Source organism: Diuraphis noxia, unplaced genomic scaffold, assembly GCF_037042655.1.
Source record: "Diuraphis noxia isolate RWA-SAM2 unplaced genomic scaffold, SU_Dnox_SAM2 contig0003, whole genome shotgun sequence".
NCBI lineage: Eukaryota > Metazoa > Arthropoda > Insecta > Hemiptera > Aphididae > Diuraphis > Diuraphis noxia.
In genome coordinates, this window is record NW_028301713.1 from 58,530,224 (window position 1) to 58,543,779 (window position 13,556).

Consider the following 13,556-nt stretch of genomic DNA (forward strand, 5'->3'; position numbering starts at 1 on the left):
TTTTTTACTGACACTTCAAAGAAAAATTCTCATAAAAATTGAAAATTTCAGTGGTCTATAAATAACTCAAAAAAGTCAGAAACATTCCCGTTTTTCTGTCATTTTTGAAAACTGTTGGAAAATGTTTACTTTTGACCTCTATAATGTTTGAAATTAGTAAGTGTGTTACCCCGGTCCGATACACACGTGTGTTCTTGGTCTTCGCTTATCGCATTTCTTAGCTTCCGATAGCAGTAATACATACGTCGCATTATGCAACACACTGCAATTAAGGTATGTTGTTATACAACGGCCCCCCATAACCAAATAGGTATTAGGTAACAACAACCTCCTCTGCCTAAATACACCATCGGCCATCATGGACAACTCTAATTCACTCACGCCACCCAATCCACAACTTAGCACACACAAAACTTTCGCAGAACAGCAATCTCATCTTTCCCGAAAAAAGACCAAGCAATTATCTTCAATACATTAAATGATATCCCACAAATAGAGTACATCAAAGCATTTAGTCAACTAACTTCGCCTAATAACATCAACTTCGCTTCGCGCATATCCAACAATAGATTTTGTATTTACTTCGCCAGTAAGAGTATCGTCGATCACATTATCTCAAAACAATCGTATATAATTATAAACAACACAGAAATTACTTATCGTCGGCTCATTAACCCGGCAAAACGAATCATCATTTCCAATGTGCAGCCTTCTATACCGCATGACATAATTATAAAAGCTATTAATGATAATCTCATTAAAATATTATCTCCCATTACTTTTATGAAAGCCGGTTTCTCAAACGACGAGTACGGGCACATAGGCAGCTTTAGACGACAAGTATATTTACACCCCGACGATATCCATAAACTGCCGAGTTCATTATTAATTAATTACGATCATACCGATTACCGCATATTCTTTTCGGATGACACCGTATTATGCTATATCTGCAAACAAACTGGTCACACATCAAACCACTGTAAATAGATTTTGATAATACGATTCTAACTAATGGCAATAACCACTCTACATCGACATCCCAAGAAATTGTTATAGATACTAATTTACAAAATGAGTCAAATACCACGGATTAGGACAGTGCTAACATAGAACATAATATCGAACTTAATAATCTACAATGTACCAATAAGCCGATACACCCACAGGAATCATCTGATCACACAAAATGACCGATCTCATCATACACCAGTACCAGCGACACCGACAATGCATCCATTACAGAGAGCCCTATTAACATAACAACAACACCGAAGGAAAAGCAAAACCATCAAACTAATAATAGTATCCTCACAACAAAGCTATTAGAATCCCAAACCATCGGTAAAAAAGCAAATGTAGAAGTAACACACAATACACCACCTACACCAATTTATAACACTACAATAATCAAACCTACCATCGAAAAACCCAAGACAAATCCTCAACCCGCTGCCAAAAAAATTAAACGCTCAAACTCCATAGAACAAATAGTAGCTAAACTTGACGAAACACTAGCCCCAGCTAAAACTGCCTTTGAAGGAATTTCCAACCCAAAAATAGACTTCCCTCAGCTCAAGTACATTATTGAAAACTCCCTCAGCGTGGATGATCCTTCCAATCTATTAAACCAATTTAACATAACGCCGATGGAAATGATTGAAATATTAGACACGAACCGGCCAAAAATAAAAATCGTTAGCATTAAAAACAGGCTCACGAGACTAACTTGCTGCTTGAGTCACTCTGAAGACGCAATAGCTTTTTAATATAATGAAATCAAATAATTCTTCAAAAAAAAAAATCACCATTTATAAACACTTAAATGCAGACACAGCCAAAAAACATTATTCAATGGAACCTCCTCAATGGTCTCCATAAAAATATCGATGAAATTAAACTTATAATAAACTTACATCAACCTATCGCAATATGTCTTCAAGAAACTAATCTCAAATCTGACGAATCTCCGCCTAATATAAACAACTACCAATATGCATTTAAAAACCGTAGCGGCTGTCTGAGGGCAAGTGGTGGTGTTTGCACACTCATTAATAGCTCATTCCCTTGGGAGGAAATCCCTATCAATTCAAACATAGAAGCTGTAGCAATATCAATCACACTTGAAACAAAAACCACCATCTGTAGTAATATCTACATTCCAAATCAATTCAATTTTACACTTATTGATTTAGAGAATATTATCAAACAATTACCACATCATTGTAAAATCAATACATTCATCACTTCGTTCAGAATCTAAAACGAGTAGTTAATATATGGTATTATATAATATATTAGTATATTACCTGAGTAATTTACGAAATAAACGTAATATAAAAATGTTCACTTTATCTAATAGGTATGGGTATAGTGGATAGTGTACCTACACCTTACTTATCTATCTATCTTACAAGCCTGTACGAACATAATTTAAGTATTCGGTTTCGTCGACTTCCTCCTCAATACCATCCTCCAACGTGGAATGTGCACGAAAGTACCTTACTAGTGCAACAAGGATTTAGGATACCAACGTTTAAAAATTTTATACCCATTAATAAATCGACAAACATCACTGAGCTGGAAGTGCTCATTAGTCATTACTACTATACAAACAAATCATTCGTCCTCTATTACTATACGCTGTCCCTGTCTGGGGTCAAAGTACACCTACCCACATAAATAAAATCCAAGTTTTACAATCCAAAGTCCTCCGTGTGATTTCAAATGCCCCTTGGTTTGTGCGAAACGATGCCCTGCACACCGACTTCAATTTACCAACTAAGTATTAAGAACTACATTAAGGACCTATCGGCAAGATTCTTCTGTCATCTACGCAAAGCAAGCGGTCCACAGCATTACAGGTTAAATGTCAGCCCCATCAATCGAAGACTAAAACGTGGTCGTCCCCATGATGTCCTAAAGTAGCTTATCTTCAACCTAGTTAATTATTACGTTATATATTATGTTAATACCTTTTTTATAAATAGCCAAAAAAAAAAAATTGTACTTTATATAACTAAGTTTAGATGATTTTGTTCGGAAAACTTTATAATTAATAAAAAAAAAAAGTACCTTACTGGATAGTAGTAGAACCAACAACGGCAACAACGTGTGTGAAGGTTGGAATAATAGGTTTAATCATTTGGTGGGGCTGGGACATAAAAATCCTTCAATTTGGAAATTATTGAAAAATATGAAAAACAAAGTGGGGGCTGATAACGCCAAATTAACATTGAGTGAAATAGGGCAATTAACTTACAGCAAGCGACCACATAAAGGGCATATAATGCAAACTCGATTAAAAAATTTATGCAAACAATTTACTAGGGGAGAATTGAGCATTGATATCTTCTTGACAAATATAGGGTACAATATAAGAATAAAATTGTAATAAGTGTATTTTTTTTCTTTAACTTGTAAAAATATACCTATATACCTGTAACATATAATTATTAAATGTAATAATTACGTACAATCATGTTTTTTAGTATGATTTTATTAACAGGGACTTTTTTTCCGGGGATTTTTTTACCAGGAATTTTTTTTCCAGGGACTTTTTTTCCGTTTACCACTGTGGAAGATAGCGGACACTTATTGTGTTTATTCATAGATAACTTATTCGATGGTGCCAATCAGTGGCAGCTCGAAGGGAGTATATTTGAATAATGTGATTCACAAAAATATTAATGGGTGGGTGGGTCTTATGGTTGGAAAAGGTAGACTTGACCATTTTTACAGGTTGGTAATTATTTAAGTATTAAATTATAAATAATAAATGTAATATATAGCCGTAATGTGTACTCAGCAGATAATGTACCTACAGTAATAACTAATAAGTAATAAGTTATTACTAATAACTAATAACTATATTTTAGGGTGGGTGGTGTATAAATATTAAACGTGATTCGAGGGGAAAAAAGTTCAAACCGCCACTGGTGCCAATGGCATTACAATTAAACCAGTTGCTGGAAAAGAATTGCGAAGTGCGGTTACGTTAAATTATGTACATTGGGACTTCTGGCGTAAAGCTTTAATTGTTTTACAAAGTAGGTATGCAGTATGAGACAAAAACCAAAAAAGTAATTCTTTCTGTTGTATAAACTGGATTGAAACTATTAAAGGATTACAAGTACTTTGCAAAAGGCTTCTCAATGATTTGGGAGGAGGGATACGTATTATTAAGAAATTTTAAACAGGATCCAATTGAAAACTTTTTTGGTTCGATCAGGAGCCATGGTGTACGTAATATTAAACCAACATATGTGCCAATTTTATCACCTCATTTAAGACACTAGTTATCAATAATTTTAATTAAAATCATTCATTTGGGTCCAACTGCGAAAATGTCTGGTCTGTAATAGAGCTTTAGACAACTTAAGGGAGCTTATAATCATTGATGAGTTTTATTAATTGTTTTAAATTTAATTCTCTAGGCCCTAAATATTAATTGATCAAATTTCAATTTTTTTTTTAAACTGTAAAAGTAATATTATACTTTAATTAATGAATGTTATTGTAATTATGTAATTTGTATACATTTTCAAAAGGGTTTCAAATCCGTATATTATTATAAAAAAATGTTTGAATATTTCTTCTATTTTAACATAAATTAAGTAGGGAATAGTATTTACTCACTATTGTTAAAAGTTAAGAATTATACATCAAAATCTACTTCATAAATATAACTAAAATTTCAAAAGGACTTTTAAAATGTTAAGGTCAAAGGTTAAAAAGTCTGGCATTATTTCAAAATGTAATATAATGGTATGTTGTATGTTAGTTGCTATTTTGTATGCAATTGTATACTTAGATAAAGTAAATGATTTTTATTAGTTTATTGTGTGTAATAAAATAAACAGTTGTTGTAAATATTTATATCAAACAATAAATACAACTGATTAAGTAGTTGAGAATCTTGAATCCTGGGCGATGAAACCATTCAATGTTGATACTTTATACTGTTTAGTGTCAATTTTAGTGAGATTTCAATATCTTCTGGGTTTCTTGGCATGCAACCCAAGGATAGATTGAACATAAGAGGAATATGGTGGTTGGGTAACTTGAAATGGGAAATCATATAGAAAGTTTTGGCAACTTTAAGTTGATGAGTAAAATATAACATTATTTGAAGATTTAATTATTACATAATTTTAAGGCTGGACAAGTAAATTCAAGTTCATTAGAACATTATAAATTTTGTTTTGATAACTTAATTTTTATTAACCATGAATCACAGTTAAGTTTAATAAGCAACATTTAATTATTTAAGGTCTCGACTTAGATAATTAGTAACATTTCAGTTTATTATGATAAAATAATTTTTTTGAACTTTTCTGAGCAGAATAATTTATTTAATTGTTCAAGATTGTATAATATAAGTTGTCTGTAGGATAGAAGGAGTCACACTTGACCTCAGATATTTCTGAAGTGACGGAAGGGCTATGAAGTGACGGAAGGAAGACCGCGGACAGAGGGGCAATCTGGAACGGGATGGCAAGGGTGGCGGACTCCGGTCGGCCCGAGAAGTCGGCACAGCGGCTCATCAAAGGAAAATAGTATTTGTTAATATTGTATGCATGTTTGTAATTATTCATTATCATTTTTAGTGTATAATAAACGATGGCGGCGCTGTTGACGTAATGCGCAAGCAGTTCCGGCAGCGTCGTCGATAATAAGAAAAAAAAAAAAAAAGAAAAAAAAAAAAAAAAGATATTTCAGAAATTAAGTCATCATTAAAATTTTTGAATGTATCATTTATTGTAATTCACAAATGTAATAATTACTATAAATTAATTAATTTAAGCAAACAGTATGCAAATCAGAAAACATTGTTGGTCATATTGAGAGGGGGCAAAAACTTCCTATTGATCTAAGTTATTATGAAAACTTTTCAACTTCAATCACAATAATTTGGCCCAACTTACACCAATAAATATAAGCTATATATCCATTTGTATATACATAAAAATATCATAAAAAATTGATTCTGTAATGGTAAAATTGTATTTATTTATTTTTTAAATAATGGTACAACATCTTTTTATAGTGAATATAATAATTTATTAGAATGTATTCTATATAATATTAATACCTTATACGTTATTTTATTTTATTTTTCTATTTTTCTGGATAGAATAAAATCTACTGTTAAATAAGTATATAAAATGAATGCAAATATGTTTGATGTTTTATTATTTACCATTAATACAATGTTCTAAAAAAAATGGCACTAACTGAAATTACATTCATGCTTTTGCAGCTAATGCTTGTAAATCTACCATGCATTTTTTAAAACTTTGCTTTTCTTGTTCATTTGTTAAAGACTTAAGAACATTTTCAATGATCCAGTTAACCATATGTCTTTGTTGAACAGTGCGTGTCAAGTTAGCCAAATCCAATTGATAATCCAAACGCCTTTTTACCTTTAAATAAAATAAAATATTATAGATACTAACATAATTCCTGTTATACTATTAAATATATTACCTGGTTGTAGGCTTGAAGAGCTCGTTCACGGTAAATGGCTTCTAACTGAATAGCTACATTTTCCCGTTTTGCTTGAATTACATGTTTTTGAGCTTCAGTTCTCCATAATTCTTTTTTTTGGCTTTCAATGCTTTCTGTTAAAGCATCGATTTCACCTTTACGGCTGGCATTACAAGATGCTTCATATTCCTGAATAAAAAAGATGAATTATTTATTATTTAACTATCAACAATTTAATAAAAATAATGCAATACAATAAAATAGATACATACATCAATTTCTTTATCGAGGACATTAGCCAAAGATGCTCCAAATTTTTTCCATCCAACATAAAACAAACCAATTGTAGCTAATACATAAGGGAACTCATGTTCAACTACCCATATTTCTTTACTTAATACATAAGTTGTTATACCAGCAGCAAGAACATATGGACCTAGAGAACAAATTTGTTTTTATGAAGTTACAATAAAAATAAAAATTAACATTAAAAATATTAAAAAATAAACAATTTTAAAACAATTTAAAATGCTTAGTTAATGATATATTTTAAAATATATATATATATATATATATATTATATATATATATATATATATATATATATATATATATATATCATGGCATAATATTTTTAATAATTCTCAAATTTCAGAAACAACTTTAACAGCTTAAACAACCTATAACCTTTAACCTACCCAAATGATAAATGTTAGCTGTAAGGTTTATTTTACTATTCTACTGTCCTGTAATAAATTATTATGTTGTATAAGTATAGAAATTAGATTTATAATAATCAATCTACTTGTATATTATTCAGTCAAATTATGTATGATGTGCTGTACAGGATTATATATAAATATACTACAATGAATATCTAACACTTTCATAGCCCATGACATTTATTTGTATCATTCTAGAAATTTGCTATACCAAACCGGTGTAAAAAAATGCAATGGGATGTTTTTAGACCATATCACTAACATAATTCATTAATCCGGTGCAGGATAATGTGGGATAATCTTGAAACCAGTTTAGCCTAGCAAATTTCTAGATTATGTTTGCTTGTGTGCGTGGTTTTTTGGTTTTCTCAATATATATTTTAATTGATTATAATTTAATCAGCTTTAAGTAATAAAATTATATCTTTCAGTGTCTATATTATGTTATAGAATGTGTTATACCTCGATTTTTAACAATTTTTTTTAGGTAATTAGTTTTTTCATACATGCTAAAATGGTGCACAGAAAATGTATTCATGATAAAGGGAAATCAGTAAGAGGTAGTAATTTAGAAATATTATAATTACATATTTAGGATTATTGGAAAATATTTTTAAAAATAAACTAAAAAATCACAGAAACTTTTCGTTTTACGGTATAAAATCCTTAGTTTATTATATATTAGTAACACAAATAATACTTTAGTGTTAATTACATAATATAACTTGATTTTATTTTCATGATATTGAAGTAAGTGAAGCGATGAATATATTAATTTACAAAGAAGGGTTTTATACATTATTTTTTTGTCTGTCTTCGCCCTTCGAGCAGTTAAAGTGCTCCAGTCGTCAACTTCAATATATTTTCTGGTTTGAATGTGAAACTAGTTATTTGGTACTTTTTTTTTTTTTGAGAGCGGATGGGTTGATGTCAAAAAGGAAATTCTTACTACTTTTCTTAACAATTGAAAAAACCAAAAATAAAACACCAAACAACTACAGTACAGTTGAGTGGTTATCTACTTACCAAACTTTATTTTTTTATATGCTATTTTTACAATTTATTATTATTAATAACTATTACATTTTTTTCTACTATATATATATAAGGATGTGTTCAGCAAATCTAATTGTATATTGTTAGTCATAATATTAGTAAGAATAACTAATTGCTCTAATACCTATTATATAAGCTAAAGTTAATATTGTATTACTATCTGTTTGTATGTTAGATTTTTATAATATTTAAAATTTTAAATAAGTTAAGCCTTTAAGAGTATGCATGTAAAATAAATAATGCAATATTAAAAAAAGGTTCATAACTCACTAAAAAAATTTTAATATCGTAAAACTTCATCTAGCAAACATAGTTAATGCTCTTACCTTGGATTTTGAGAACAGGGTTAATTCTCTCTAATATTAAAGATATTAACATAAATTCAAAATCTGAGATAATATTTGTGGGTATGCTGTTTTCTTAAGTGAAAGAAACTAGTTTATAAACTACATATCATTAAATATTATCCACTAAAGATTTACAATTTAAATAGGTAGTCCCATAACAACAAGCTGGTAATGCTGCTTGGGTTATAAATTTAAAAAAATTTGTTTTCATATTATAGAAAATTTAAATTCAGTTATTAATCACAGAAAATTAGATATTGATAGTATAAATTATGATATTTTGGTTTGATTAGTCTGATATACTCTAAAAGAAAATAGTATGGATAAATAATGAACATCTAATGGATTATGTTTTACATAATTACCTGTAACTCCAGTCTTTTTGTAAAATAATTCGAACCACTCTTCTGGTACAAACAAATACCTAGTTTTAGCTGGTTCTTCTAACCTCACCATTCTGGGAAAATTCACCAGATCACGTTCAGGTCCGTCAAACGGATTTGGTTGAGGTCGGCCATTTGGTTTGGGGAATCCCGGTACAATGATTGATTCATTAGTGTGAGCGACTTCTGGTTTTGTTTGTGTGGAGCGCACGACACTAGCACATACTGGTGCTACTCGGAATAGTTCTGAAAAAACAACATGTCAAACAAAAACATTTGAATATGTAATTATTAGAATATTTACCTGAACGTAGAGCTAATCTGGACAACATGGTTGGTTGTTAATATTTTGTCTGTGCCTTGACTTTAATAATCGACAAATCAATCCCGATCTCGCAAAAACGATGATGGACGATGAAAAAAATGATGGTGTGCTGGTGATTGGTGAATTGATGGAATGATATTAGAAATTTTGGTAAGGTCAATAAAGATACGACGGAAAAACAGCTGTTTAAAATTTAAAACCAGCTAAATGAATACAACAAGATTGATAAGAATTCATGACGATAGATATTAGATTTATTATTTTTTATCAATTATTGACAAACGTAATGAAGTAATTAGAAATTAACTTTTGGGGACCGGTCCAATGTGTGATCTACCGATAAACGGCTATCTGCGAAAAAGCGTTGTAGGTACAACGTGTGATCTGTGATCTATATTTTAACGAAAATATAATCGCGGTCGCTTACAACGTAGTGATTACGGCCCACGACCACATGAAGATAGTGACGAAACTTCAAATGATGAAAATAAAACTCCGGTAGAAAATAACCAAAGAAATTATGGAAATAGAATACAGGAACCGTGGATATTTGGTTTATGTTGTAACCACGGCTTAAGATAGAATGGTTGCACAACGAGTCATTATTTTGTGATCACCAATTGTTCTTATCAGAAATCTGTTAAAAGTTACGTTACACCGCTATCTAGTTGCTTACATATACATCATCAAAATTCTATTCTTATTTTATATTGTGGTATTCAAAAAGTACTAATTAGTAATTTACAAATTTTATGGATAATCCGATAATCCTTTAAAGTTTCAAACTCATCAAATTATAAAATGAAAAATTATTTCATCAATAATAATAAGGTGCTTATAGTGGCTTCACATATGTAATAAAACTTTATATCCCAAAACAAATAAATACTAATTTAAAATTTACTATTTGGTAAATAGCAATGTGTGTAATAGCCTCTATACTATTAGTAAAAGATATAATATCTATCAGCAAATTTTAATTGCTATTTACTCCAATATCCACTGGGTCCACTGCGGGTTCTGAAGTTTCTGGTTCACACAATTTTAATGGAATTGCTCCCTTTCTTAATTTGTATTTTTTTAAGCATATCTATAAATTAAAATAATACCTACAGACTACAACATATTTTAACACATAGGTACATAGTGTATTGAATAATATCATATCATTCATAATACAACAAATTCTTATTGTATGTAGCTCAATAAAGAAGTAAACTTATGGTGTACTTATTAAGTCCTTCACCAGACTCCCATGTGCTAATAATATCCCATTCTTTAAAATGTGAGGCGCACACTCTAAAACTTTTTTTAAATTTAATACCTAGAGCATCCTCCTAAAGTTTTTTTATTTCGTCCTCTTTAGGAACGCCAAAAAGAGTTTTGGACGCACAATGTGACTCGTGAATTGCACAATAATTAGGCATAATGACCAAAAAGGCAATAAACGTAATTGAATATTCACAAAACCAATTATCAAACACAGACTACAGTGATGAGATTTCGTTTAAAAGATAATACATAAACATAACATTGTCATTTAATTATTATATAGATAGAGTATGAGATCAGTGAATCGTGATTATAATAATTGAGTTACTTATTAACTCAATTATATTATATTTATTATTGAAAATGCAATAATTTAATATTATGGCGGGAAATGGGAATATTTTAATACTGTAGTACCAATTAACAACCACCAAGAGCGTTAGTAGTAGTTCATTTTTTCGTTTGTTAGATAAGAACTCTCGTATACCGCCTTCTAATATTGCGTAGTATAGCCCGATGTGCAACCATTTCTATCTTAAGCCGTGGTTGTAACACAGAAGTTGTAATAAAGACAGCAAAACTAAACGTCGATTTTTCATTTAAAAAAAATTTACTAATGAATTGTTCGATATGTCCCTAATATTTTCATTCCCGTTTCTTTCTAATCTGATGTCGGTGAATTAGACCGTAATATAAATATATTTATATATATATGGAATTATAAATTTTATAGACCACTGCCCACTGAGGCTGAGGTTATACTTGTGACAATTGTTGCCAATAAGAGGACTATTGTTTATAAACGAAAACGGACAAATAGTTATAATTTCTGTCGGTTAGTGACTCCCCCGTCTCCACTCGAATATCTATATTAAAAATCAATAAAAATCTATAATATCTATTCTGTGTGAATATCACAAAATTACGTTCTACAACTTACTACTGGTAGTAGTTGATGTCATGATAAAATAGTGGATCTATTTCCTTAAGGTTGGTACCACAAATTTATTTGGCCTGGTAATACCACAGAATATATGAAATGGATATAAATATATATAATATATATATGTATACATAAATAATTAAATATATAAAAATGAATACATACAATTTCATATATTCTGTGGTAATACGTTTTACCGCTTATTTATTTCTATATACTAGGTAATATTGTAATTGACCATAGACCTATATTGTTTTTTTATTTTTTAACTTGTAGCATCATTCCGCGCCTATAGCAATTAAAGAAATTAAAAAAAATACTGTTATATTCTGTGTAGCAATCCAGTTTTGTGTGAGAAGCACAGATATATACAATAGTTATATTATATTTGTATATATCTGTGCCCTGTGGTGAGATCAATACTTAAAGCTTTCAGGAAAAATGCTAATTTATACGACTAAACCGTAACCAAGATACCAATCGCCAGGGAATGGATCCACCTAAACTACCGAGCATTTTTTTCTTTGAAACGAGTGCAAAGCGATGGGAAAAAAATTTGCAAAAATCAATATTTTTGAAGTTAAGTCCTTCCAAAAGTTGTGAATTTAATATTTATGTTTATACGCAGAACCTTTTAATATATAGCGCCTATATGAAGCTATAACGTCTTAGCGTTTGCAGTTAAGCTTTCAAACACGATGATGAAGTCAGAATTTAGTAGTTGGACTTAGTTTGAAAAGTTAAATTATTAACTAATTGACATTATTGTATTTTGATTACACCCGACGTGGTCACTGGCTCGCTCGGACTATCAAAATCGTAAACATCCCTAAAATTGTTATGTAAGACCACCTTGGGTGGATCTCGGATTCCAAATATGTAGTTAAAACTTGCCCAACCGCAAAATTCCTACTACCATTATTTTTGGTATGTATGCACGTGTATGCATAAAATTTGAAAAAAAGGGCGTCCGGTACAACAAAAATAAATTACTGATTTCAACATCGTTCTTTTTTTTTTTTTACTGGTTAAAATACATAAGAAAAAAAAAATCATAATTTCTGATACTACTGTCTGTTCTGTTGTATGTATTCGCAGAAACGTGAAACCACAAACTTTGGAAAAATATAACTTTTAAAATGAATTTTTCTCTTATCATATAGTATGACTTCAGTATCACTAGTATCAGTATATCGTTCTTAATTTGTTGTATCAAAAAAAAAAAATAATAATAATGGTGAATTTTTACAACATTGGATTTTCACTTTTAGCGATTTCCTTATTTTGGTATAACTCTAAAACAAATTACCGCAGATACTTGAAATTTTCACTGAATGTTTATATAGACATTTTCTATATTTGATAAAATTTTCAAAATATTTTGATTTGTTTGAGCTGTTTACTGACATTTTAATTTTTCAACTTTTTTAGTTTTTTTTTTCTATAAATATCGACAAAAATGTGTTTGTTGGGTAGAAAAGCTTGAAAATTTAATACAAGGCTTCTAATACATTTTAACAATAGCAGTTGAAAAATAAAAGAAATACATAGTCGCAATTTTTTTTTATAAGCATTCAAAGTTTTAATTTTGACTAAATACGTAAAAATTACGGCAATGTTCAAATTATCTTAGATAGAAATTCATAAAAGTTTTTCTTTTTAATTCTAAGATTTGAAAATTTAATACATTTTTTTAATGTTTTGATTAAAAAGTTAAAAAATATATTGTATTTAATGATTTAAAAAAAAAAAATTGAAGTTACTGATATTATAAAGTTTATTTTTCTGAAAATATTGAACCTTTAATTTTCAATAATTTTCTGATTTTTGATATTTTTTTAGTTTCAAGAAAAATTGTGAATTATTTAATGCCGTGCTGTTATCAAACATGTGATCCGCCACAAATGTACTCGTACGGCCGGAGAACGCTTTTAGTGTGCCTGAAATAATCATACTTAGTAATTCGTAATTTTCTCGTAACTAGAAAAAATATTAAAAAAGCGGGTAAGTGCGTAGGGG

General features: G+C 29.7%; 1 protein-coding gene across 1 annotated transcript; it reads right to left on the reverse strand.

Moving 5' to 3' along the window:
* Window positions 1-5,735: 5,735 nt before the first annotated feature.
* Window positions 5,736-9,463, reverse strand: ATPsynB (ATP synthase subunit b, mitochondrial). Its single transcript, XM_089223617.1, has 5 exons — window positions 9,302-9,463; window positions 8,980-9,243; window positions 6,762-6,925; window positions 6,490-6,678; window positions 5,736-6,425 (listed from the first exon to the last, which is right to left on the reverse strand). The coding sequence occupies exons 1-5, from the start codon at window positions 9,327-9,329 to the stop codon at window positions 6,249-6,251; spliced, it is 822 nt and encodes a 273-aa protein (XP_089079743.1). The 5' UTR covers window positions 9,330-9,463; the 3' UTR covers window positions 5,736-6,248.
* Window positions 9,464-13,556: the final 4,093 nt, after the last annotated feature.